This window comes from Bombina bombina, chromosome 1 (genome assembly GCF_027579735.1).
Source record: "Bombina bombina isolate aBomBom1 chromosome 1, aBomBom1.pri, whole genome shotgun sequence".
Classification (NCBI taxonomy): domain Eukaryota; kingdom Metazoa; phylum Chordata; class Amphibia; order Anura; family Bombinatoridae; genus Bombina; species Bombina bombina.
In genome coordinates, this window is record NC_069499.1 from 569,036,721 (window position 1) to 569,063,574 (window position 26,854).

The 26,854-nt window shown below is 39.3% G+C and overlaps 1 protein-coding gene across 1 annotated transcript in view; it reads right to left on the reverse strand.

The window, feature by feature from the left end:
- Positions 1 to 247: 247 nt before the first annotated feature.
- LANCL1 (LanC like glutathione S-transferase 1) overlaps positions 248 to 26,854 on the reverse strand; it is a 106,479-nt gene continuing 79,872 nt past the window's right edge. Inside the window, exon 10 of the mRNA XM_053698784.1 lies at positions 248 to 665. Within this exon, the coding sequence (XP_053554759.1) occupies positions 589 to 665 (77 nt within the window). The 3' untranslated portion in view covers positions 248 to 588. The remainder of the gene's footprint in view (positions 666 to 26,854) is intronic.

Sequence of the window (26,854 nt, forward strand, 5' to 3'; positions counted from 1 at the left end):
GACTCTACAAATCTTCTGACACTTCTCTGCCACCTCCTATCATGACAAAAGGCAAAGAATGACTGGGGTAGTGAGGAAGTGGGAGGGATATTTAAGCCTTTGGCTGGGGTGTCTTTGCCTCCTCCTGGTGGCCAGGCGTTGTTTTTCCCAACAGTAAGGAATGAAGCCGTAGACTCTCCCTATCTTAGGAAGGAAATATTTTAACCACAGGATCTTCCATTAAAAAAATATATATATTTGAAATGCATTTAAATTGGAGAAATAAGGTGACACCATTGTCCCTTTATTAATGTGGGTGCAGCACAGAAATTTTTAGCAGTATTATTACATACAAAAAAAAGCATTTACTTTATCTGGGGGTTCTCTTTCAGAAAATAATACTAAAAAAATGCATCTATACTGGAAAGTCAGTGTACCCCATTGCCAATACTTAAGTATGAAACCATTCAGAATCGTTGCACAATAGCTAAACCAGTTTCATCTCAAAAACACAAACAAAGCAAGCAATGGTAGGGGGGACAATAGCCTTCCCTAGAGCATCCACTCCAGTCATCTGTTGTAAGTCTGTACCAAGTGCAAGGACACTCCTCACATTTCAAATGCAGGGAACCTGGCTTTTGCTGGCTCCAGTAAATCTGCCAGGAAATAAATAGTTCCAGCTATACCTATAGAGTAAGAGAGAAAAATATTATTTATTAAACAAGCCAAACTTTTTTTTTGTAACATTTGAATCCAGAAAAAGTAATCAACACTTTAATGGAGTAATTTATGGGTATACCCTACCCACATGCTCCAGTAAGGTCAGCAGATTAGCTTTCCAAAAAATAACGTATTATATATTTACTGAAGTAAAGTCAATTGATATAGTGGATATTAAAAGTCTGCACACCGTTGTGAGATTGCAGCTTGTTGAAATGTATAGAAAGAAATAACAACAAATGTAAATGTAAGACTTTTTCCATCTGTAATGTGATCTTCCAACAAACTTCAACACCCTGATTGCATAAGTCGTCTGCACTCAACTAATACTTTGTGGAAACACTTTTTGGATTTATTTTGTGAATAATGTTCTATTAACTTTGCGCATCTAGACTTTGGAATTTTATCCCACTCTTCTTTGCAATAAAGTTCAAGTTCCTTTAAAGGGACAGTCAACACCAGAATTATTGTGGTTTAAAAAGAAAGATAATCCCTTTATTACTAATTCCCCAGTTTTGCATAACCAATACAGTTATATTAATACACTTTTTACCTCTGCGATTACCTTGTATCTAAGTCTCAGCAAACTGCCCCCTTATTTCAGTTCTTTAACAGACTTGCTTTTTAGCCAATCAGTGCTCACTCCAGGGTAACTTCACGTGCATGAGCTCAATGTTTTCTATATGAAACACATTAACTAATGCCCTCTAGTGGTCAAAATGCATTCAGATTAGAGGCAGTCTTCAAGGTCTAAGAAATTAGCATATGAACCTCCTAGAATTAGCTTTCAACTAAGAATACCAAGAGAACAAAGCAAAATTGGTGATAAAAGTAAATTGGAAAGTTGCTTAAAATTACATTCCCTATTTAAATCATGAAATTTGTTTTTGGACTTGACTGTCCCTTTAAATTGCAAGGGGTTCTCCTGTGTAGAGCTCTCTTTAGGTCATTCCAACAGGGATGGCTAACTGGAGGCCTAGGGCCTCATGCGGCCCCTGGCAAAAAGCAGAACTAACGTGTGCAATATTTTTTGTGGCCCCTGGAAAAAGAATAACTAAAAATGTGTGCTTTGGGGTGGCGAAAACTCAAGTCCTCTGGAGAACAGCAAATAAAGGCTACCCTGCAACCATACCTATATGCCATGTGCCACTGGATATTTTAGGGAATTATTTAGGTTTAATAGTCAAAAATCTATACATGCAGCCCTTTAGGCTTCAAAAATATTAACCTGCAGCCCCCCTGAGTTAGGAAGTTGGCCATCACTGTTTTACAGTTTAGGCCGAAAAGTTCAACTTTTGTCTCGTTTGACCGTAGCACATTTTCCCACATGAGTGACTGAATTCATCTATTGGCATTATTTAGGTGGGATCGATGTCCAGACAAGTGCAGATTACGAGAGATGGTGGTCACAAGCAAGGAGTGACCGGTACCTGCCAGAATTTCCTGTAACTCCTTCAATGTTGCTACTGGCCTCTTGGTAGCCTCCCTGATAAGTTTTCTCCTCATTCTCTAATACACTTTTGAGGGCCATCTGATCTTTGCAATGTCTCTGTGGTGCCACATTTTCTCCTCTTATTGATAAAGATTTTGACAGTGCCCTTAATATCATTGTATATCCCTCTCCTAATTGGTACTTTTCAAGAATTAGCTCTTGCAGTTTCTATGGCAACTCTCTGCAGACCATGGCTCTGCCAGCAGGTTGCAACCCCAAACATTTAAAGGGACAGTCTAGTCAAAATTAAACTTTCATGATTCAGATAGGGAATGTCATTTTAAACAATTATCAAATTTAATTTTTAAATTTGCTTTGTTTCTTTGGTGGTATTTTTGAAAAGCTAAACCTAGGTAGGCTCAAACTGATTTCTAAACCGTTAAAAACCGCCTCTTGGCTCAGAGCATTTTGAAAGTTTTTCACAGTTAGATAGTACTAGTTCATGTGTGTCATATAGATAACATTGTGCTCCCTCCCGTGGAGTAATTTAGGAGTTTGCACTGATTAGCTAAACTACGTGTCTGCCAAAAGCCCTGAACTAAGGGGGCAGTCTGCAGAGATTTAGATACAAGGTAATCACAGAGGTAAAACATATTAATATAACAGTGTTGGTTATGAAAAACTGGAGAATGGGTAATAAAGGGATGATCTATCTTTTTAAACAAAAATTTTGGTGTTGACTGTCCCTTTAAGTAAATACCAAAGCAACAGCTGACTACCGGGTAGATTACGAGTTATGCGCGCTATAGGGAATTTAAGGATTGCAACAAAAGTTGCGTTATTTCACCCTCTATAGCGCAGCCATTACAAGTTTTGAAACAGCTGGCTTGTGCGTGCGATATGGTTGCGTTGAGCTCCATACTGCACAAAATACAAGTGCTTTAAGCAGCTCTCATTCTATTGGCTGATTCAAATCAGCCAATAGAATAAGAGCTGCTTCAATCCTATTGGCTGATTTGAACAGCCAATAGTATTTTAGCAGCCCTAATTCCTATTGGCTGATTCAAATTGTTCAACCAATAGGAATGCAATGGTAACCCCAGTAAAAAAGGGGTACCTTGCATTTCAATCCTCCGTGTGCGGCGGAAGATCGCATGAAGAGGACCTCCACCTCTCGCCGCCTGGATGTCCGGACTTCAGGAACTGTAAGTGGATCTTCGGGGGTTAGTGTTAGGATTTTGTAAACTTTTTTTTTTTTTTTTTAAGTTTAGGATTTGGGCTTTTCTTAAGAGAGCTAAATGCCCTTTTCAGGGCAATGCCCATACAAATGCCCTTTTCAGGGCAATGGGTAGCTTTGGATTTTGTTAAAGTTAAGTTTTTTTTATTTTGGGGGGTTGGTTGGGTGGTGGGTTTTACTGCTGGGGGGTCTTAGCTCTTTTACCTGTAAAAAAAAACTAACACAGTTTAACTTAGGGCAATGCCCTACAAAAAGGCCCGTTTAACCCCTTAATGACCGAGGACGTGCAGGGGACGTCCTCTTAAAAAAGTCACTTAACGACCAAGGACGTACCCTGCACGTCCTCGGTTTGGAAAGCAGCTGGAAGCGATCCTGATCACTTCCAGCTGTTTTCCGGTTATTGCAGGATGCCTCGATATTGAGGCATCCTGCAATAACATTTTTTACCCCTCCGGTGCAGAGAGAGCCACTCTGTGGCCCTCTCTGCACCGGACATCGATGGCCGCATTCGTTGGTGGGTGGGAGCTGAAGTGGGAGGTGGGTGGGCGGCCATTGATGGCTTCTTGGTCAGAGAGGGGGGCGGGATCGGGGGCGGTATCGCCACGGGTGCGCGCGCATGCACGGGGGGTGGTGGGCGGGCGCGTGCACGGGGAGGGAGCGGGTGGGAACCACTTACACTACAGAAAAAAATTTTTATTGCGGGGAGAAAGGAGGGATAAAATCCCTGATAAAAGTCATCAAAGGGATCTGGGAGGGGGTGGGGGATTAGTCTTGGGGGGGGTGAAGCTACACTGCAGAAAAACAAAAAATAAAAAATAAATAAAAACATTTTTATATGCAAACTGGGTACTGGCAGACAGCTGCCAGTACCCAAGATGGCCCCCAATAAGGCAGAGGGGGAGGATTAGAGAGCTGTTTTGGGGGGGATCAGGGAGGTTGGGGGCTAAGGGGGGAATCTTACACAGCAGCATATGTAAATATGCTATATAAAAAAGGATACCTTTTATTTTAGTACTGGCAGACTTTCTGCCAGTACTTAAGATGGCGGGGACAATTTTTGGGGTGGGGGAGGAAAGAGAGCTCTTTGGGAGGGATCAGGGGGTCTGATGTGTCAGGTGGGAAGCTGATCTCTACACTAAAGCTAAAATTAACCCTGCAAACTCCCTACAAGCTACCTAATTAACCCCTTCATTGCTGGGCATAATTCACGTGTTGTGCGCAGTGGCATTTAGCGGCCTTCTAATTACCAAAAAGCAACACCAAATCCATATATGTCTGCTATTTTTGAACAAAGGAGACCCCAGAGAAGCATTTACAACCATTTGTGCCATAATTGCACAAAATGTTTGTAAATGATTTCAGTGAGAAATCTAAAAGTTTGAAAAATTTAACGTTTTTCTTTATTTGATCGCATTTGGCGGCGAAATGGTGGCATGAAATATACCAAAATGGGCCTAGATCAATACTTTGGGTTGTCTACTACACTACAGCTAAAATTACCCCAAAAAGCTCCCTACATGCTCCCTTATTAACCCCTTCCCTGCTGTGCATAATACATGCATGGTGCGCAGTGGCATTTAGCGGCCTTCTAATTACCAAAAAGCAACGTCAAAGCCATATATGTCTGCTATTTCTGAACAAAGGGGATCCCAGAGAAAAATTTACAACCATTTATGCCATAATTGCACAAACTGTTTGTAAATAATTTCAGTGAGAAACCTAAAGTTTGTGAAAAAATTTGTGAAAAAGTGAACAATTTTTTTTATTTGATCGCATTTGGTGGTGAAATGGTGGCATGAAATATACCAAAATGGGCCTAGATCAATACTTTGGGATGTCTTCTAAAAAAATATATATACATGTCAAGGGATATTCAGGTATTCCTGACAGATATCAGTGGCCCAATGTAACTAGCGCTCATTTTGAAAAAAAGTGGTTTGGAAATAGCAAAGTGCTACTTATATTTATTGCCCTATAACTTGCAAAAAAAAAACAAAGAACATGTAAACATTGGGTATTTCTAAACTCTGGACAAAATTTAGAAACTATTTAGCATGGGTGTTTTTTGGTGGTTGTATATGTGTAACAGATTTTGGGGGACAAAGTTAGAAAAAGTGTGTTTTTTTCCATTTTTTCCTCATATTTTATATTTTTTTTTATAGTAAATGATAAGATATGATGAAAATAATGGTATCTTTAGAAAGTCCATTTAATGGAGAGAAAAACGGTATATAATATGTGTGGGTACAGTAAAAGAGTAAGAGGAAAATTACAGCTAAACACAAACACTGCAAAAATGTAAAAATAGCCTTGGTCCCAAATGGACAGAAAATGGAAAAGTGCTGTGGTCATTAAGGGGTTAAGGGCTATTGGTAGTTTATTGTAGGCTAAGAATGTTTTTTTTTTATATTGGGTGGGCTTTTTTATTTTTACACGGCTATTAGATTAGGTGTAATTCTTTATTTTTGATCATTTAGTTTGTTAGTTTTTGTAATTTAACGTGTTATTTTTGCAATTAGATATTTTGTAATTTTTATAGTAGTGTTAGGATTTTTTTAATGTGTATTTTAGTTTTCTTTAATTGGTAGTTCGTTTAATTGTTAGTGTAAAAGTTAGTTTTAATTTAATTTAAGATAGGAAAATTGTAATTTTAATATAATGTTAGAGGGGGCTTTCGGTTTAGGGTTACTAGTTTAAATAAGTTTATTGCGATGTGGGGGGCTTTTGGTTTAGGGGTTAATAGTTTGATTTAGTATATTTCGTTGTGGGGGCTTGCGGTTTAGGGGTTAATAGGTTTATTATAGTGGTGGCGGTGAGCGGCGGAATAGGGGTTATTATCTTTATTATAGTATGGGTGATGTTGGGGTGCGGGGGAATAGGGGTTAATAACTTTAGTATGGTGGCGGCGATGTCAGGGAGCAGTGGAATAGGTGTTAATAAATTGTATTAGTGGCGGCGATGTCGGGAGCGGCAGATTAGGGTTTAATAACTAATTTTGTGTTTTGTGATGCGGGAGGGCCTCGGTTTAGGGGTTAATAGGTAGTTTTTGGGTGTTAGTCTACTTTGTAACACTTTAGTTATGAGTTTTACGCAACAAAACTGTTACATAAAACTCATAACTACTGCTCTCAGATGCGAAACGGATCTTGTTGGTATAGGCTGGAACGCAAGCTTTTTAGCCTCACCGCAAAACTCGTAATCGCTGCGCTATGGAAATCCCATGAAAAAACATAATTTTTACGATTGTGAGACTGACGTTGTGTTACAGGCTAAAAGACTTGCGGTACAGCTATACCGACAAGACTTGTAATGGCTGCGGTGCTGTTTTAACGCTAAAATTACACATTTTTGCAGTGTTAAAACCCGTACGCAAAACTTGTAATCTAGGTGTTTATCTGGCTTTAATCAAAATCACTTTCATTGATGGAAGGGGTATGCTGTTTATCTACAGGCATGATTTAGAATGTGAGATTTTTTTTATTTATTTTTTAACTGAACTCGGCTAGAGAGACTCCCATTATGCAATCAGGGTGTTGTAGTTTTTTTTTTATTTAAAATTTTTCAAATAATTAACTATTTGGTTTTCCCCTGGATTTTTGTGTTTTGGAAGATCACATTACAGACGGAAAAAGTCTGATATTTACATTGTTTTTATTTCTGTCTTTACATTTCAAAAACCTTCAATTTCATGAGGGTTTGTAGACTTTTTACAGTCATTGTATCTGTAATATTGCAACTTTTGTCTTTAAGCGCTTTGAACATGGTTTCCCATCAAACCCTTAAACAAATGCAAATTCGTAGAGTGGAATTGTATAAGCTTATATGGAGTGTCACGGTAAAACATTGTATCAGACACTATATACCCTTGGAGGAGAAACCGCAGATATTCCTTTTACTGCGGTGGTAAATATTTACCCTCTTTACTGAGCAAACTCCTGGAGTTTGAACAATATTTGTCATTCCTTGAATCCCATAATATACATCACATAATTATTATTTTTATTAATTGTTATTATTGTCATCATCCATGTATAAAATCATATACAAGAGTTCAAAGAGTTGGTTCAATTAAATAGACACATTTTGGAGTTCTACGATAGTAACCTCACAGTTCATTACAGGCCGTAAATAAACAGAAATATTTTGATACGCTTGCTCCAGGGGTGCTAAAGTCCAAAGCTAACAATTGTATATACAAATAGGAAAATAAATACTTAATGTGATGGGAAACTCCCCCTTTGAATAAACAGATCAAAAGGTCCCCTTATGCCCATCCCACTTACAATTTACTTCTAGTGCACTACTGCTTACTGATTACTGCACATATATGCCTTTCCCCAGTCTCACACTCACCCAGTGCGTTCAGCTAGCTCCCAGTAGTGCACTGCTACTATTTAAAAAAAGGATAAGACAATGAAGCAAGTTTTATAGAAGTAAATCGGAAAGTTGTTTAAAATTGTATGTAATAAAATAAAAAATGTACAGTTTCATGTCCCTTTAACTTCAACTACAGATGAAAAATACAGAAAAAAATGCAAATGCAACCAAAAGCTCTAAAATATGTGCACATGCTCAATAACTTAAAGGGATAGTCTAGTCAAAATGAAACTCATGATTCAGATAGAGCATGCAATTTTAAGCAACTTTCTAATTTACTCCAATTATCAATTTTATCACCGGCTCGCGACAGACCTCTCTGCTCTAACACTAATGTACGTTTTTCTCAAAGATACTGGAAAACAGCACACAAATCACTGAGGCACGGAATCACAGACTTGCCAAGTTTTTATCAGCAATATCAAACAATAGATTCCAGCCTCCAATTTTGAAAAAAACAAACAAAAAACTTTATTTTTTCATCATTGGGTCCAAGGAAAAAAGTACAACGTTTCAGGCCTGCACTAGGCCCTTAGTCATGTATGTTTGATTATACACAAATGATTGCCTTTTATATTTTCTCCTTTTACAATAGAAGCACTACCTGCATACTAGTGACATCTTGTGGACAAAAATTAATATTACATTTTAAGCATTTTTGTCTATTTTAGTAATGCAAAGTGCTCCTGGGAACATAATTTATACCAACAGACAACTTAAAAACCCATATATACAATTAAAAAAGGAGAAATTGCACAACATATAGCGCATACCAAATCCACTTAAAAAAACAGGGCCAAATCAAAATCTTTGTTTAAGTCCTTAGAGGTTAATGTCTAACAATCTATTGTTTAATATTGCTGACACTAATGTACAGCAGCATCTCCAGGCCTGAGTGTAGTGTGTGGTTGGGACCCCCACTGCAGAATCTTTGCTTCCCCAAGTTCCACTCCGCCAGTCTCAGCCAAAGTGTAAACAACACCCCCCGGGCCCACAGGCTGCAGAGCAGAGTGCAGCTTCCTAGTCCCTCTGCCCCTACTCACCTTGGCCTCTCAGTTAGAAATTAAACTCCATCTAAAATATCACAATCATTCCGTATCTGTTTATTCAAAGAGGGGAGTTTACCTTCACTTTAAATTTAAAGCACTATGGTCTCAAACCAGATTTATTAAACCATATATGTGATAACAATATTTAGCATAGTTAGTACAAAAATAACACTGACTGCCTAATTTACCAAGCACAACACTAAAATACTTTTGGAGGGGAACACAAAACATCTTAAATATTAGCATAACATAATTAAGCATAATACACATTCTGACCTACAGTTTAGCTCTGCAATAGGATTGAACAGTAAGATGTCATATAATGACCAAATTAGGGGTGGGCGATATGGGCAAAAATAGAAGAAAAAAAAAAAAAAAATCAAGAGTTTTGACCCCAAAAAAATAGCGATTGCGATTTTTATACCGATTTTCTTATAAAATTACTATAACACCTTCATTTTTCAATAAAAATTTTATTCAACACTACAGAATCTTAATGTACATGTTTCTCAATGTGCAATATACTCTGGGAGCATAAAAATGCAAACCACAAAATAGTTAAAATAAAATTAGCTGCCTATGCTGTGGTTACATAGTAGACACTAGCCAGTTCTTAGGTCTTCTGACGCAACATTGTCATGTTTTCTTGGGCAGTCAGTCTAGCTGTGGGCCGATTAATATAAGTATAAGCATGGAGAAACATGAAAAGTGCTGACTTTACAGCAGTATGATTTGTGTATAAGTGCAGTAAAGGTAGTACAATGCACACACTGCTGCATTTGTTATTCATTTGCAGGGGTGTGGAAATTTAAAAAAAAAAAAAAAAAAAAAAAACTACTTGTCCAAGGGACTAAAGCGGGAGCAAATCTACAATCTATAAAGCGGGAGCCAATCTACTTCAGTACTACAATCTAACAAAATAATTTTAACCAAAACTGTATTTAAATAAGGTTTTTATTGATAAAAAATTAGGAGACAGACCTAACAATACTTTAATGCAATCAACAAAAGCAAGTAGGTAGTGAGATTAAACAGAACAGATTTCCAAATAAGAATTGTAGCTTACTATATATATATATATATATATATATATATATATATATATATATATATATATATATATATATATATATATATACAGGGAGTGCAGAATTATTAGGCAAGTTGTATTTTTGAGGATTAATTTTATTATTGAACAACAACCATGTTCTCAATGAACCCAAAAAACTCATTAATATGAAAGCTGAATATTTTTGGAAGTAGTTTTTAGTTTGTTTTTAGTTTTAGCTATTTTAGGGGGATATCTGTGTGTGCAGGTGACTATTACTGCGCATAATTATTAGGCAACTTAACAAAAAACAAATATATACCCATTTCAATTATTTATTTTTACCAGTGAAACCAATATAACACCTCAACATTCACAAATATACATTTCTGTCATTCAAAAACAAAACTAAAACAAATCAGTGACCAATATAGCCACCTTTCTTTGCAAGGACACTCAAAAGCCTGCCATCCATGGATTCTGTCAGTGTTTTGATCTGTTCACCATCAACATTGTGTGCAGCAGCAACCACAGCCTCCCAGACACTGTTCAGAGAGGTGTACTGTTTTCCATCCTTGTAAATCTCACATTTGATGATGGACCACAGGTTCTCAATGGGGTTCAGATCAGGTGAACAAGGAGGCCATGTCATTAGATTTTCTTCTTTTATACCCTTTCTTGCCAGCCACGCTGTGGAGTACTTGGACGCGTGTGATGGAGCATTGTCCTGCATGAAAATCATGTTTTTCTTGAAGGATGCAGACTTCTTCATGTACCACTGCTTGAAGGTGTCTTCCAGAAACTGGCAGTAGGACTGGGGGTTGAGCTTGACTCCATCCTCAACCCGAAAAGGCCCCACAAGCTCATCTTTGATGATACCAGCCCAAACCAGTACTCCACCTCCACCTTGCTGGCGTCTGAGTCGGACTGGAGCTCTCTGCCCTTTACCAATCCAGCTACGGGCCCATCCATCTGGCCCATCAAGACTCACTCTCATTTCATCAGTCCATAAAACCTTAGAAAAATCAGTCTTGAGATATTTCTTTGCCCAGTCTTGACGTTTCAGCTTGTGTGTCTTGTTCAGTGGTGGTCGTCTTTCAGCCTTTCTTACCTTGGCCATGTCTCTGAGTATTGCACACCTTGTGCTTTTGGGCACTCCAGTGATGTTACAGCTCTGAAATATGGCCAAACTGGTGGCAAGTGGCATCTTGGCAGCTGCACGCTTGACTTTTCTCAGTTCATGGGCAGTTATTTTGCGCCTTGGTTTTTCCACACGCTTCTTGCGACCCTGTTGACTATTTTGATTGAAACGCTTGATTGTTCGATGATCATGCTTCAGAAGCTTTGCAATTTTAAGAGTGCTGCATCCCTCTGCAAGATATCTCACTATTTTTGACTTTTCTGAGCCTGTCAAGTCCTTCTTTTGACCCATTTTGCCAAAGGAAAGGAAGTTGCCTAATAATTATGCACACCTGATATAGGGTGTTTATGTCATTAAACCACACCCCTTCTCATTACAGAGATGCACATCACCTAATATGCTTAATTGGTAGTAGGCTTTCTAGCCTATACAGCTTGGAGTAAGACAACATGCATAAAGAGGATGATGTGGTCAAAATACTCATTTGCCTAATAATTCTGCACTCCCTGTATATATAAATACTTAAGGGACAGTCTACTCCAGAATTATTGTTTAAAAAGATAGATAATCCCTTTATTACCCTTTCTTCAGTTTTGTATAACCAACACGGTTATATTAATATACTTTTTACCTCTGCGGTTACCTTCTATCTAAGCCTCTGCAGCTAATCAGTGCTGACTCCTAGGTAGCTCCATGTGCGTGAGCACAATGATATCTATATTGCACACATGAGAACAAAGAAAATGTGATGATAAAAGTAAATTGGAAAGTTATTTAAAATTGCATGCCCTCTCTGGATCATAAAATGTTTAATTTTCACTATATTGTCCCTTTAATAGGGAGACAACCTCCCTCTAAAAGGGACATTGAAGTAAAGTAAGTTTTTTGTTTTTTTTATGTTCCTGTGTTTTTAAAAAAAAAAAACTAATATAGCTATGCGATTTCTGCTTGTCCTCCTATAAAGTAGTTGGTCCCAGGGATTCGTTTTGTAGGAAGCATTTTTACGTAGCTTTAAAATTAACTTAACTTTGTTGAAACTAAGCTCTTCTGCATGAGGGCATACCTAGGTAAGCTCAGGAGTGTTGCATGTGTAAATTATATATATATATATATATATATATATATATATATATATATATATATATATATATAATCTCATTACATGCAAGTACTACTGCCATATGTTCAACACACATGCACACTGCAGAGCGTACCAGGGTATGTTGTCATGGCAATAACCTCCGTTTTCTTTAAAAGTAGCCTTATTCAGCCCAATCATATGGACTAAAAACATAATTTATGTAAGAACTTACCTGATAAATTAATTTCTTTCATATTAGCAAGAGTCCATGAGCTAGTGACGTATGGGATATACATTCCTACCAGGAGGGGCAAAGTTTCCCAAACCTCAAAATGCCTATAAATACACCCCTCACCACACCCACAATTCAGTTTAACGAATAGCCAAGAAGTGGGGTGATAAAAAAGTGCGAAAGCATATAAAATAAGGAATTGGAATAATTGTGCTTTATACAAAATCATAACCACCACAAAAAAAGGGCGGGCCTCATGGACTCTTGCTAATATGAAAGAAATTAATTTATCAGGTAAGTTCTTACATAAATTATGTTTTCTTTCATGTAATTAGCAAGAGTCCATGAGCTAGTGACATATGGGATAATGATTACCCAAGATGTGGATCTTTCCACACAAGAGTCACTAGAGAGGGAGGGATAAAATAAAGACAGCCAATTCCTGCTGAAAATAATCCACACCCAAAATAAAGTTTAATGAAAAACATAAGCAGAAGATTCAAACTGAAACCGCTGCCTGAAGTACTTTTCTACCAAAAACTGCTTCAGAAGAAGAAAAAACATCAAAATGGTAGAATTTAGTAAAAGTATGCAAAGAGGACCAAGTTGCTGCTTTGCAAATCTGATCAACCGAAGCTTCATTCCTAAACGCCCAGGAAGTAGAAACTGACCTAGTAGAATGAGCTGTAATCCTCTGAGGCGGAGTTTTACCCGACTCAACATAGGCAAGAAGAATTAAAGATTTCAACCAAGATGCCAAAGAAATGGCAGAAGCTTTCTGGCCTTTTCTAGAACCGGAAAAGATAACAAATAGACTAGAAGTCTTTCGGAAAGATTTAGTAGCTTCAACATAATATTTCAAAGCTCTAACAACATCCAAAGAATGCAACGATTTCTCCTTAGAATTCTTAGGATTAGGACATAATGAAGGAACCACAATTTCTCTACTAATGTTGTTGGAATTCACAACTTTAGGCAAAAATTCAAAAGAAGTTCGCAACACCGCCTTATCCTGATGAAAAATCAGAAAAGGAGACTCACAAGAAAGAGCAGATAATTCAGAAACTCTTCTGGCAGAAGAGATGGCCAAAAGGAACAAAAAACTTTCCAAGAAAGCAATTTAATGTCCAATGAATGCATAGGTTCAAATGGAGGAGCTTGAAGAGCCCCCAGAACCAAATTCAAACTCCAAGGAGGAGAAATTGACTTAATGACAGGCTTTATACGAACCAAAGCTTGTACAAAACAATGAATATCAGGAAGAATAGCAATCTTTCTGTGAAAAAGAACAGAAAGAGCAGAGATTTGTCCTTTCAAGGAACTTGCGGACAAACCCTTATCTAAACCATCCTGAAGAAACTGTAATATTCTCGGTATTCTAAAAGAATGCCAAGAAAAATGATGAGAAAGACACCAAGAAATATAAGTCTTCCAGACTCTATAATATATCTCTCTAGATACAGATTTACGAGCCTGTAACATAGTATTAATCACAGAGTCAGAGAAACCTCTTTGACCAAGAATCAAGCGTTCAATCTCCATACCTTTAAATTTAAGGATTTCAGATCCTGATGGAAAAAAGGACCTTGAGACAGAAGGTCTGGTCTTAACGGAAGAGTCCACGGTTGGCAAGAGGCCATCCGGACAAGATCCGCATACCAAAACCTGTGAGGCCATGCCGGAGCTACCAGCAGAACAAACGAGCATTCCTTCAGAATCTTGGAGATTACTCTTGGAAGAAGAACTAGAGGCGGAAAGATATAGGCAGGATGATACTTCCAAGGAAGTGATAATGCATCCACTGCCTCCGCCTGAGGATCCCGGGATCTGGACAGATACCTGGGAAGTTTCTTGTTTAGATGAGACGCCATCAGATCTATTTCTGGAAGTTCCCACATTTGAACAATCTGAAGAAATACCTCTGGGTGAAGAGACCATTCGCCCGGATGCAACGTTTGGCGACTGAGATAATCCGCTTCCCAATTGTCTATACCTGGGATATGAACCGCAGAGATTAGACAGGAGCTGGATTCCGCCCAAACCAAAATTCGAGATACTTCTTTCATAGCCAGAGGACTGTGAGTCCCTCCTTGATGATTGATGTATGCCACAGTTGTGACATTGTCTGTCTGAAAACAAATGAACGATTCTCTCTTCAGAAGAGGCCAAAACTGAAGAGCCCTGAAAATTGCACGGAGTTCCAAAATATTGATCGGTAATCTCACCTCCTGAGATTCCCAAACTCCTTGTGCCGTCAGAGATCCCCACACAGCTCCCCAACCTGTGAGACTTGCATCTGTTGAAATTACAGTCCAGGTCGGAAGCACAAAAGAAGCCCCCTGAATTAAATGATGGTGATCTGTCCACCACGTTAGAGAGTGTCGTACAATCGGTTTTAAAGATATTAATTGAGATATCTTTGTGTAATCCCTGCACCATTGATTCAGCATACAGAGCTGAAGAGGTCGCATGTGAAAACGAGCAAAGAGGATCGCGTCCGATGCAGCAGTCATAAGACCTAGAATTTCCATGCATAAGGCTACCGAAGGGAATGATTGTGACTGAAGGTTTCGACAAGCTGCAATCAATTTTAGACGTCTCTTGTCTGTTAAAGACAGAGTCATGGACACTGAATCTATTTGGAAACCCAGAAAGGTTACCCTTGTCTGAGGAATCAAAGAACTTTTTGGTAAATTGATCCTCCAACCATGATCTTGAAGAAACAACACAAGTCGATTCGTATGAGATTCTGCTAAATGTAAAGACTGAGCAAGTACCAAGATATCGTCGAAATAAGGAAATACCACAATACCCTGTTCTCTGATTACAGACAGAAGGGCACCGAGAACCTTTGAAAAAATTCTTGGAGCTGTAGCTAGGCCAAACGGTAGAGCCACAAACTGGTAATGCTTGTCCAGAAAAGAGAATCTCAGGAACTGATAATGATCTGGATGAATCGGAATATGCAGATATGCATCCTGTAAATCTATTGTGGACATATAATTCCCTTGCTGAACAAAAGGCAAGATAGTCCTTACAGTTACCATCTTGAACGTTGGTATCCTTACATAACGATTCAATATTTTTAGATCCAGAACTGGTCTGAAGGAATTCTCCTTCTTTGGTACAATGAAGAGATTTGAATAAAACCCCATCCCCTGTTCCGGAACTGGAACTGGAACTGGCATAATTACTCCAGCCAACTCTAGATCTGAAACACAATTCAGAAATGCTTGAGCTTTCACTGGATTTACTGGGACACGGGAAAGAAAAAATCTCTTTGCAGGAGGTCTCATCATGAAACCAATTCTGTACCCTTCTGAAACAATGTTCTGAATCCAAAGATTGTGAACAGAATTGATCCAAATTTCTTTGAAAAAACGTAACCTGCCCCCTACCAGCTGAGCTGGAATGAGGGCCGCACCTTCATGTGGACTTAGAAGCAGGCTTTGCCTTTCTAGCAGGCTTGGATTTATTCCAGACTGGAGATGGTTTCCAAACTGAAACTGCTCCTGAGGATGAAGGATGAAGGATCAGGCTTTTGTTCTTTGTTGAAACGAAAGGAACGAAAACGATTATTAGCCCTGTTTTTACCTTTAGATTTTTTATCCTGTGGTAAAAAAGTTCCTTTCCCACCAGTAACAGTTGAGATAATAGAATCCAACTGAGAACCAAATAATTTGTTACCCTGGAAAGAAATGGAAAGTAGAGTTGATTTAGAAGCCATATCAGCATTCCAAGTCTTAAGCCATAAAGCTCTTCTAGCTAAAATAGCTAGAGACATAAACCTGACATCAACTCTGATAATATCAAAAATGGCATCACAGATAAAATTATTAGCATGCTGAAGAAGAATAATAATATCATGAGAATCATGATTTGTTACTTGTTGCGCTAAAGTTTCCAACCAAAAAGTTGAAGCTGCAGCAACATCAGCCAATGATATAGCAGGTCTAAGAAGATTACCTGAACACAGATAAGCTTTTCTTAGAAAGGATTCAATTTTCCTATCTAAAGGATCTTTAAACGAAGTACCATCTGACGTAGGAATGGTAGTACGTTTAGCAAGGGTAGAAATAGCCCCATCAACTTTAGGGATTTGTCCCAAAATTCTAACCTGTCAGACGGTACAGGATATAATTGCTTAAAACGTTTAGAAGGAGTAAATGAATTACCCAATTTATCCCATTCTTTGGAAATTACTGCAGAAATAGCATTAGGAACAGGAAAAACTTCTGGAATAACCACAGGAGATTTAAATACCTTATCTAAACGTTTAGAATTAGTATCAAGAGGACCAGAATCCTCTATTTCTAAAGCAATTAATACTTCTTTAAGTAAAGAACGAATAAATTCCATTTTAAATAAATATGAAGATTTATCAGCATCAATCTCTGAAACAGAATCCTCTGAACCAGAAGAGTCATCAGAATCAGAATGATGATGTTCATTTAAAAATTCATCTGTAGGGAGAGAAGTTTTAAAAGATTTTTTACGTTTACTAGAAGGAGAAATAACAGACATAGCCTTCTTGATGGATTCAGAAACAAAATCTCTTATGTTATCAGGAACATTCTGCACCTTAGATGTTGAAGGAACTGCAACAGACAATGGTACTTTACTAAAGGAAATATTATCTGCATTAACAAGTTTGTCATGACAATTAATACAAACAACAGCCGGAGGAATAGCTACCAAAAGTTTACAGCAGATACACTTAGCTTTGGTAGATCCAGCACTAGACAGTGATTTTCCTGTAGTATCTTCTGACTCAGATGCAACGTGAGACATCTTGCAATATGTAAGAGAAAAAACAACATATAAAGCAAAATTGATCAAATTCCTTAAATGACAGTTTCAGGAATGGGAAAAAATGCCAAAGAATAAGCTTCTAGCAACCAGAAGCAATGAAAAATGAGACTTAAATAATGTGGAGACAAAAGCGACGCCCATATTTTTTAGCGCCAAATAAGACGCCCACATTATTTGGCGCCTAAATGCTTTTGGCGCCAAAAATGACGCCACATCCGGAACGCCGACATTTTTGGCGCAAAATAACGTCAAAAAATGACGCAACTTCCGGCGACACGTATGACGCCGGAAACGGAAAATAATTTTTGCGCCAAAAAAGTCCGCGCCAAGAATGACGCAATAAAATGAAGCATTTTCAGCCCCCGCGAGCCTAACAGCCCACAGGGAAAAAAAAGAGTCAAATTTTCGAACGTAAGAAAAAATGAATAATTTAAATGCATAATCCCAAATATGAAACTGACTGTCTGAAAAATAAGGAAAGTTGAACATTCTGAGTCAAGGCAAATAAATGTTTGAATACATATATTTAGAACTTTATAAACAAAGTGCCCAACCATAGCTTAGAGTGTCACAGAAAATAAGATTTACTTACCCCAGGACACTCATCTACATGTTTGTAGAAAGCCAAACCAGTACTGAAACGAGAATCAGCAGAGGTAATGGTATATATAAGAGTATATCGTCGATCTGAAAAGGGAGGTAAGAGATGAATCTCTACGACCAATAACAGAGAACCTATGAAATAGACCCCGTAGAAGGAGATCACTGCATTCAAATAGGCAATACTCTCCTCACATCCCTCTGACATTCACTGCACGCTGAGAGGAAAACCGGGCTCCAACTTGCTGCGGAGCGCATATCAACGTAGAATCTAGCACAAACTTACTTCACCACCTCCATCGGAGGCAAAGTTTGTAAAACTGAATTGTGGGTGTGGTGAGGGGTGTATTTATAGGCATTTTGAGGTTTGGGAAACTTTGCCCCTCCTGGTAGGAATGTATATCCCATACGTCACTAGCTCATGGACTCTTGCTAATTACATGAAAGAAATATATTTACTGACAGATATATAGCTAACTCAACAGCAAGCTCCAGCAAAATATGTTAGCAGGCACTTAATCATGGGCAGAATAAATCAAAAGGTCATGTCATTAAATGGAAAAAAATGTAGACACCGCTTTTGACTAGGAGATAGCCAATGATAAAAATTTACAAACAAACTATTAGAGAAAAATGCGGTTAAATGCAAAATAACAGCCAAATGAAAAAATACATAATAAAAAGGAAATAGTAGTAGTAGCAATCACATTTCAAATGAGCAGATTTTATTTAATTTTTTCTGGCTAATTTCAAACTAAGCGACCAGTTTGCACTAATTGTTACTTAACTTAGTTGCGAGGCTTAAGTGTAAGAGCTTACACGAATTAGCAAGTAATAAGCTTGATTTACACTAGCAATTTATGTGGTTGAAAAACGTGGTTGAACTGGGGGCCCTTACCTGCTAATAAGTGTCACTCTGAGTTCAACTGCTCTGCTTCACGCTACTAATCTTCTGTGACAGCTCTGTGTTCCCAGGACTCCATGTTGTTGTCTGCTATGCTCCCAGTCTTCACTCTTCAGTGATGTGAGCTGTTGACCTGCTGCGCTCCCAGGACTCCTTGCTCTCGGCTGCTGATCCCCTGCACTCCCAGTGACCGCTCTGTCTTCCATCTCATGATCCTCTTACCGCCAAATAAAGGTTTCACATGCGCACTAGGCACTAACTAGACGCCAGCCTCAACCACATGTAATTGCTATATTTTTGGATTACTGTCTCTTTAAGAATCGCTGGTCCGGAGGTTACTATTCTCTCAGTGCTCCGGTAACAGGATTTTTCCTGGAGGCACTGAGGCAGCAACAATCACTGGCTGCATGACGGGGGATGCGGCGCTTGTTCTCTCCTGCGACTACGGAAGGGTTAAACAGTTTCTACAACAGGAGAGCCGTTTGGCATGCATCCCCACCCACCGTTCTATCACTTCAGCAGTGCTTAAGCCATTTCAAGACAGGCTGCACCGTTCGCTACACTCAATGCACTTGACCTAAGGAGGGGGGCATTATATACTTATATATGTCCCAACAAGGTTGGGAGTGTTAAGGATACAATGCCATCAAAAATAAATAAATAAATCTCTAGCCTTGCAGTCTGCTTGCCCGTAGCAAGGCTAAATGTAAAAAAAAAAAAAAAAAAAAGTACATGCCCGGCGCACAGAACTACATGTCCCGGGCGATAGGAATTGCGTATCCCTGATTTAGATGAGTGACTGTCCAGGCAAACATGAGGGATGTGTCATTAACAAGGTCAATCCTGATATCCTGCAGCCTGTCATATTACATCACACAGTTATTCTGTAGTACATAACAGAACACTAAGAACAGTTATCGTTAGAGTACATAATACAAACAAGTGAACTCAACACATACAAAGCTAATTGAAATTAAATTAGCTGGTCAGTTCTTACCACATTGTCCATGTTTTCTTGGGCAGTCAGTCTAGCTGTGGTATGAGTAACATATGAAGCAGTGCATGGAGAGACCTGAAAAGTGCTGACTGTCCAGCAGCATGATTTGTGTTTCTAAGTGCAGTAAAGGTAGTACAATGCACACTGCTTCATGTGTTAGTCATTTAGCTGAGTGATTCGTATTCAATCGGGTTGATTTCCGGCGATTCCTGTCCGCCTGCTCAGAGCAGGCGGACAGGGTTATGGAGCAGCGGTCTTTAGACCGCTGCTTCATAAGTTGTGTTTCTGGCGAGTCTGAAGACTCGCCAGAAACACGGCCCTTCAAGCTCCATACGGAGCTTGATAAATGGGCCTGTATGTGTTTAACCAAAGAAACAGGATTAAACAAACAGTAGAAGTACTGCATGTCATTTTTTGACTATTATGGCCCTTTAATGAAGGTCTTAAAATTTTGATAAAACACATATCTGTAGCAGTGGTCTCCCCATGACCTTTTTAGCAGGTGCACCACCCGGCTGATTTAAGTCAATATAAAGCTAAAATTAGTTTATTATTAAAATTGTTTAATTTTAATGCACACATTTTCATTAAATACATTTATGTTAAATTATGCAATTACTTTGTGCTTAGGATAGCAGAAAATATTACACTGACCCACCCCGCTACATCATAATACCACCAGGCTTGCTGCAAAATGTTCTGTGGAGAACACTGTATAGTGTTACGAGAATTTCCCGTTTACATAGAACGTGCTTATTATTACTGCAACTAGAGGTAAATAACATTTAAAAGTTGTTTGTAGAAGGAGCAGAAATTGTATGGCAGGGCTTGACCAACCCATGCGCAAGGGAGCCACTGGCTTCTAGAATTTTACCCCTGGCTCCTAAGATTTTGGGTTATTCTCCATATATCTATAGCGAAATACCACTATCTGGCTTCTAAATGTTTGTCTGACTACTAAATATTCTATTTCTTACTGGCTCCTAAATGTTAAACAGATTTGTCGACTTCTGCTGTATGGTATGGTTCGCACTGCGATTTTAACCAAGTGAACAATAAAATATTACAATATCTATACTATAATCGCGTTTGTAACGTGTTCGTCACAGTCGCCAACGCATCCTTTAAAGGAATGTTGGCTGCGCGCGCAGCCAAAAGAATCCTGCATCCAGGTGGATTCCGAAAATGGCAGGGTGGTGAAAAAATCCACCTGGATGCAGCGTAGGCAAATGAAGCATTAAGAAAAGAAAAAAAAAAAAAAAAACACGCAACCGCCCAAACAAACACCTAACCACTCGCACGGAATATTAAAAAAAACTAAACCGCCAGCACAAAGTATTAAAGGGATAGTAAATCCCAACATTTTCTTTTACGATTCAGATAGAACATACAATTTTAAAACAACTTTCCAATTTAATTCTATTATCAAATTTTCTTCATTCTCTTGTTATCCATTGCTGAAGGGACAACATTGCACTACTGACAAGAACCTGAAAATATCTATTTAGCCAATAACAAGAGACAAATGTGTGCAGGCACCAATTAGCAGCAGCTCCCACTAGTGTATATGTGCATACTCATTTTTTAACAAGGCATACTAAGAGAACAAAGCACATTTGAAAATAGAAGTGAATTTAAGTGTCTTAAAATAAAATGCTCTATCTGAATCATGCAAGATTAATTTTGACTTTCCTATCTCTTTAACAAACACCTAAACCGCCAACCCACACATCGCAAAATAATAAAGTAATTAACCCCTAATCTGCAAATTAAACAACGGAAATATAAATTAAAATATTAACCACTAAATCGCCAACCCCCCACATCGCAATAAACCTAATTACAAATAAAACCTAACATTAAATTACAAAAAAATAATCTAAAATTTCAAAAAATAAAAAAAAAAAAGTCTAAAATTACAGAATTTTTTTTATCAAAAATAAAAAAATAAACCTAATCCCTATGAAAATAAAAACACCCCCTAATCTAAACTAAACTACCAATAGCCCTTAAAATGGACTTTTGTAGGGCAATGCCCTAAGTTAAACGGCTCTTTTACATGTAAAAAATACTAAGTCCCCCCTAACAGTAAAAACACCCCCCGCAATAAAAAAAACTAACACTAAAAAAATCTAAAGGGGCATTTGTATTGGCATTGCCCTTAAAAGGGCATTCAGCTCTTTTACTGCCCTTAAAAACAGCAAACAGCATTTTTTTTTTATTTTGGGGGGTTGGTTGGGCAATTTTTTTTTTTAGGTAAAAGAGCTGTTTAACTTAAAGCATTAGATTAGATTATGGGGTGTTTTTATTTTGCGGGGGATTTTTTATTTTTATAGGGGTATTAGTTTAGGCTTTTTTATTTTGATTAGCTTGTTTATTTTTTTTCTGTCATTTTACAATTTTTATTTTTTGTAATATTACCTTTGGGATTTGTATTTTTTTAAAACATAGACTGCCGTCTGGGCAGGCTTATTGCCTAGTAAATATATATTTGTATTATACAATTGTTCAATGAAGAAACAGAGTCAATTATTCCCCTTCTTGAGACTGAAAATGCACAACGGATGGGCTTACACAGAATATTTAATGAAAAACATAATTTATGCTTACCTGATAAATTCCTTTCTTCTGTAGTGTGATCAGTCCACGGGTCATCATTACTTCTGGGATATTACTCCTCCCCAACAGGAAGTGCAAGAGGATTCACCCAGCAGAGCTGCATATAGCTCCTCCCCTCTACGTCACTCCCAGTCATTCGACCAAGGACCAACGAGAAAGGAAAAGCCAAGGGTGAAGTGGTGACTGGAGTATAAATTAAAAAATATTTACCTGCCTTAAAAACAGGGCGGGCCGTGGACTGATCACACTACAGAAGAAAGGAATTTATCAGGTAAGCATAAATTATGTTTTCTTCTGTTAAGTGTGATCAGTCCACGGGTCATCATTACTTCTGGGATACCAATACCAAAGCAAAAGTACACGGATGATGGGAGGGATAGGCAGGCTCTTTATACAGAAGGAACCACTGCCTGAAGAACCTTTCTCCCAAAAATAGCCTCCGATGAAGCAAAAGTGTCAAATTTGTAAAATTTGGAAAAATTATGAAGCGAAGACAAAGTTGCAGCCTTGCAAATCTGTTCAACAGAGGCCTCATTCTTGAAGGCCCAAGTGGAAGCCACAGCTCTAGTAGAATGAGCTGTAATTCTTTCAGGAGGCTGCTGTCCAGCAGTCTCATAAGCTAAACGAATTATGCTACGAAGCCAAAAAGAAAGAGAGGTAGCGGAAGCTTTTTGACCTCTCCTCTGCCCAGAGTAAATGACAAACAGAGAAGACGTTTGTCGAAATTCCTTAGTTGCCTGTAAGTAAAATTTTAGAGCACGGACTACATCCAGGTTGTGCAGTAGACGTTCCTTCTTTGAAGAAGGATTTGGGCATAAAGAAGGAACAACAATCTCTTGATTGATATTCCTGTTAGTAACTACCTTAGGTAAGAACCCAGGTTTAGTACGCAGGACTACCTTATCCGAATGAAAAATCAAATGAGGAGAATCACAATGTAAGGCTGATAATTCAGAGACTCTTCGAGCCGAGGAAATAGCCATTAAAAATAGAACTTTCCAAGATAACAACTTTATATCAATGGAATGAAGGGGTTCAAACGGAACGCCCTGTAAAACATTAAGAACAAGGTTTAAACTCCATGGTGGAGCAACAGTTTTAAACACAGGCTTAATTCTGGCCAAAGCCTGACAAAAAGCCTGGACGTCAGGAACTTCTGACAGACGTTTGTGTAACAGAATGGACAGAGCTGAGATCTGTCCCTTTAATGAACTAGCAGATAAACCCTTTTCTAAACCTTCTTGTAGAAAAGACAATATCCTAGGAATCCTAACCTTACTCCAAGAGTAACCTTTGGATTCACACCAATATAGGTATTTACGCCATATCTTATGGTAAATCTTTCTGGTAACAGGTTTCCTAGCCTGTATTAAGGTATCAATAACTGACTCAGAAAATCCACGTCTTGATAAAATCAAGCGTTCAATTTCCAAGCAGTCAGCTTCAGAGAAATTAGATTTTGATGTTTGAAGGGACCCTGTATCAGAAGGTCCTGTTTCAGAGGTAGAGACCAAGGTGGACAGGATGACATGTCCACCAGGTCTGCATACCAAGTCCTGCGTGGCCACGCAGGTGCTATTAGAATCACTGATGCTCTCTCTTGTTTGATTCTGGCAATCAATCGAGGAAGCAACGGGAAGGGTGGAAACACGTAAGCCATCCTGAAGTCCCAAGGTGCTGTCAGAGCATCTATCAGGACTGCTCCTGGATCCCTGGATCTGGACCCGTAACGAGGAAGCTTGGCGTTCTGTCGAGACGCCATGAGATCTATCTCTGGTTTGCCCCAACGTCGAAGTATTTGGGCAAAGACCTCCGGATGAAGTTCCCACTCCCCCGGATGAAAAGTCTGACGACTTAAGAAATCCGCCTCCCAGTTCTCCACTCCCGGGATGTGGATTGCTGACAGGTGGCAAGAGTGAGACTCTGCCCAGCAAATTATCTTTGATACTTCCATCATAGCTAGGGAGCTTCTTGTCCCTCCCTGATGGTTGATGTAAGCTACAGTCGTTATGTTGTCCGACTGAAACCTGATGAACCCCCGAGTTGTCAACTGGGGCCAAGCCAGGAGGGCATTGAGAACTGCTCTCAATTCCAGAATGTTTATTGGCAGGAGACTCTCCTCCTGACTCCATTGTCCCTGAGCCTTCAGAGAATTCCAGACGGCACCCCAACCTAGAAGGCTGGCGTCTGTTGTTACAATTGTCCAGTCTGGTCTGCTGAATGGCATCCCCCTGGACAGATGTGGCCGAGAAAGCCACCATAGAAGAGAATTTCTGGTCTCTTGATCCAGATTCAGAGAAGGGGATAAGTCTGAGTAATCCCCATTCCACTGACTTAGCATGCACAGTTGCAGTGGTCTGAGGTGTAAGCGTGCAAAGGGTACTATGTCCATTGCCGCTACCATTAAGCCGATTACCTCCATGCATTGAGCCACTGACGGGTGTTGAATGGAATGAAGGGTGCGGCAAGCACTTTGAAGTCTTGTTAGCCTGTCCTCTGTCAGGTAAATCTTCATTTCTACAGAATCTATAAGAGTCCCCAGGAAGGGAACTCTTGTGAGTGGAACGAGTGAACTTTTCTTTTCGTTCACCTTCCATCCATGTGACCTTAGAAATGCCAGCACTAACTCTGTATGAGACTTGGCAGTTTGAAAGCTTGAAGCTTGTATCAGAATGTCGTCTAGGTATGGAGCTACCGAGATTCCCCGCGGTCTTAGTACCGCCAGAAGAGCACCCAGAACCTTTGTGAAGATTCTTGGAGCTGTAGCCAATCCGAATGGAAGAGCCACAAACTGGTAATGCCTGTCTAGGAAGGCAAACCTTAGGTACCGATAATGATCTTTGTGAATCGGTATGTGAAGGTAAGCATCTTTAAATCTACAGTGGTCATGTATTGACCCTCTTGGATCATAGGTAAAATTGTCCGAATAGTCTCCATCTTGAACGATGGAACTCTTAGGAATTTGTTTAGGATCTTTAAGTCCAGGATTGGTCTGAAAGTTCCCTCTTTTTTGGGAACCACAAACAGATTTGAGTAAAACCCCTGTCCCTGTTCCGATCGTGGAACTGGATGGATTACTCCCATTAACAAGAGCTCTTGTACGCAGCGTAGAAACGCCTCTTTCTTTGTCTGGATTGTTGACAACCTTGACAGATGAAATCTCTCTCTTGGAGGAGAGTATTTGAAGTCCAGAAGGTATCCCTGAGATATTATCTCTAGCGCCCAGGGATCCTGAACATCTCTTGCCCAAGCCTGGGCGAAGAGAGAAAGTCTGCCCCCCACTAGATCCGATCCCGGATCGGGGGCCCTCAATTCATGCCGTTTTAGGGGCAGCAGCAGGTTTCCTAGTCTGCTTGCCCTTGTTCCAGGACTGGTTAGGTTTCCAGCCTTGTCTGTAGCGAGCAACAGCTCCTTCCTGTTTTGGTGCAGAGGAAGTTGATGCTGCTCCTGCTTTGAAATTACGAAAGGAACGAAAATTAGACTGTCTAGTCTTGGCTTTGGCTTTGTCCTGAGGCAGGGCATGGCCTTTACCTCCTGTAATGTCAGCGATAATCTCTTTCAACCCGGGCCCGAATAAGGTCTGCCCTTTGAAAGGTATATTAAGCAATTTAGACTTAGAAGTAACATCAGCTGACCAGGATTTTAGCCACAGCGCCCTGTGTGCCTGAATGGCGAATCCTGAATTCTTCGCCGTAAGTTTAGTAAGATGTACTACGGCCTCCGAAATGAATGAATTAGATAGTTTAAGGACTCTAAGCCTGTACGTAATGTCGTCCAGAGTAGCTGAACCAATGTTCTCTTCCAGAGACTCAATCCAGAATGCCGCTGCAGCCGTGATCGGCGCAATGCATGCAAGGGGTTGCAATATAAAACCTTGTTGAACAAACATTTTCTTAAGGTAACCCTCTAACTTTTTATCCATTGGATCTGAAAAAGCACAGCTATCCTCCACCGGGATAGTGGTACGCTTAGCTAAGGTAGAAACTGCTCCCTCCACCTTAGGGACCGTTTGCCATAAGTCCCTTGTGGTGGCGTCTATTGGAAACATTTTTCTAAATATCGGAGGGGGTGAGAACGGCACACCGGGTCTATCCCACTCCTTAGTAACAATTTCAGTAAGTCTCTTAGGTATAGGAAAAACCTCAGTACTCGTCGGTACCGCAAAATATTTATCCAACCTACACATTTTCTCTGGTATTGCAACTGTGTTACAATCATTCAGAGCCGCTAACACCTCCCCTAGTAATACACGGAGGTTTTCCAGTTTAAATTTAAAATTTGAAATATCTGAATCCAGTCTGTTTGGATCAGAACCGTCACCCACAGAATGAAGTTCTCCGTCCTCATGTTCTGCCATCTGTGACGCAGTGTCTGACATGGCCCTAATATTATCAGCGCACTCTGTTCTCACCCCAGAGTGATCACGCTTACCTCTTAGTTCTGGTAATTTAGCCAAAACCTCAGTCATAACAGTAGCCATATCCTGTAATGTGATTTGTAATGGCCGCCCAGATGTACTCGGCGCTACAATATCACGCACCTCCCTCTGAGCGGGAGATGTAGGTACTGACACGTGAGGCGAGTTAGTCGGCATAACTCTCCCCTCGTTGTTTGGTGAAATTTGTT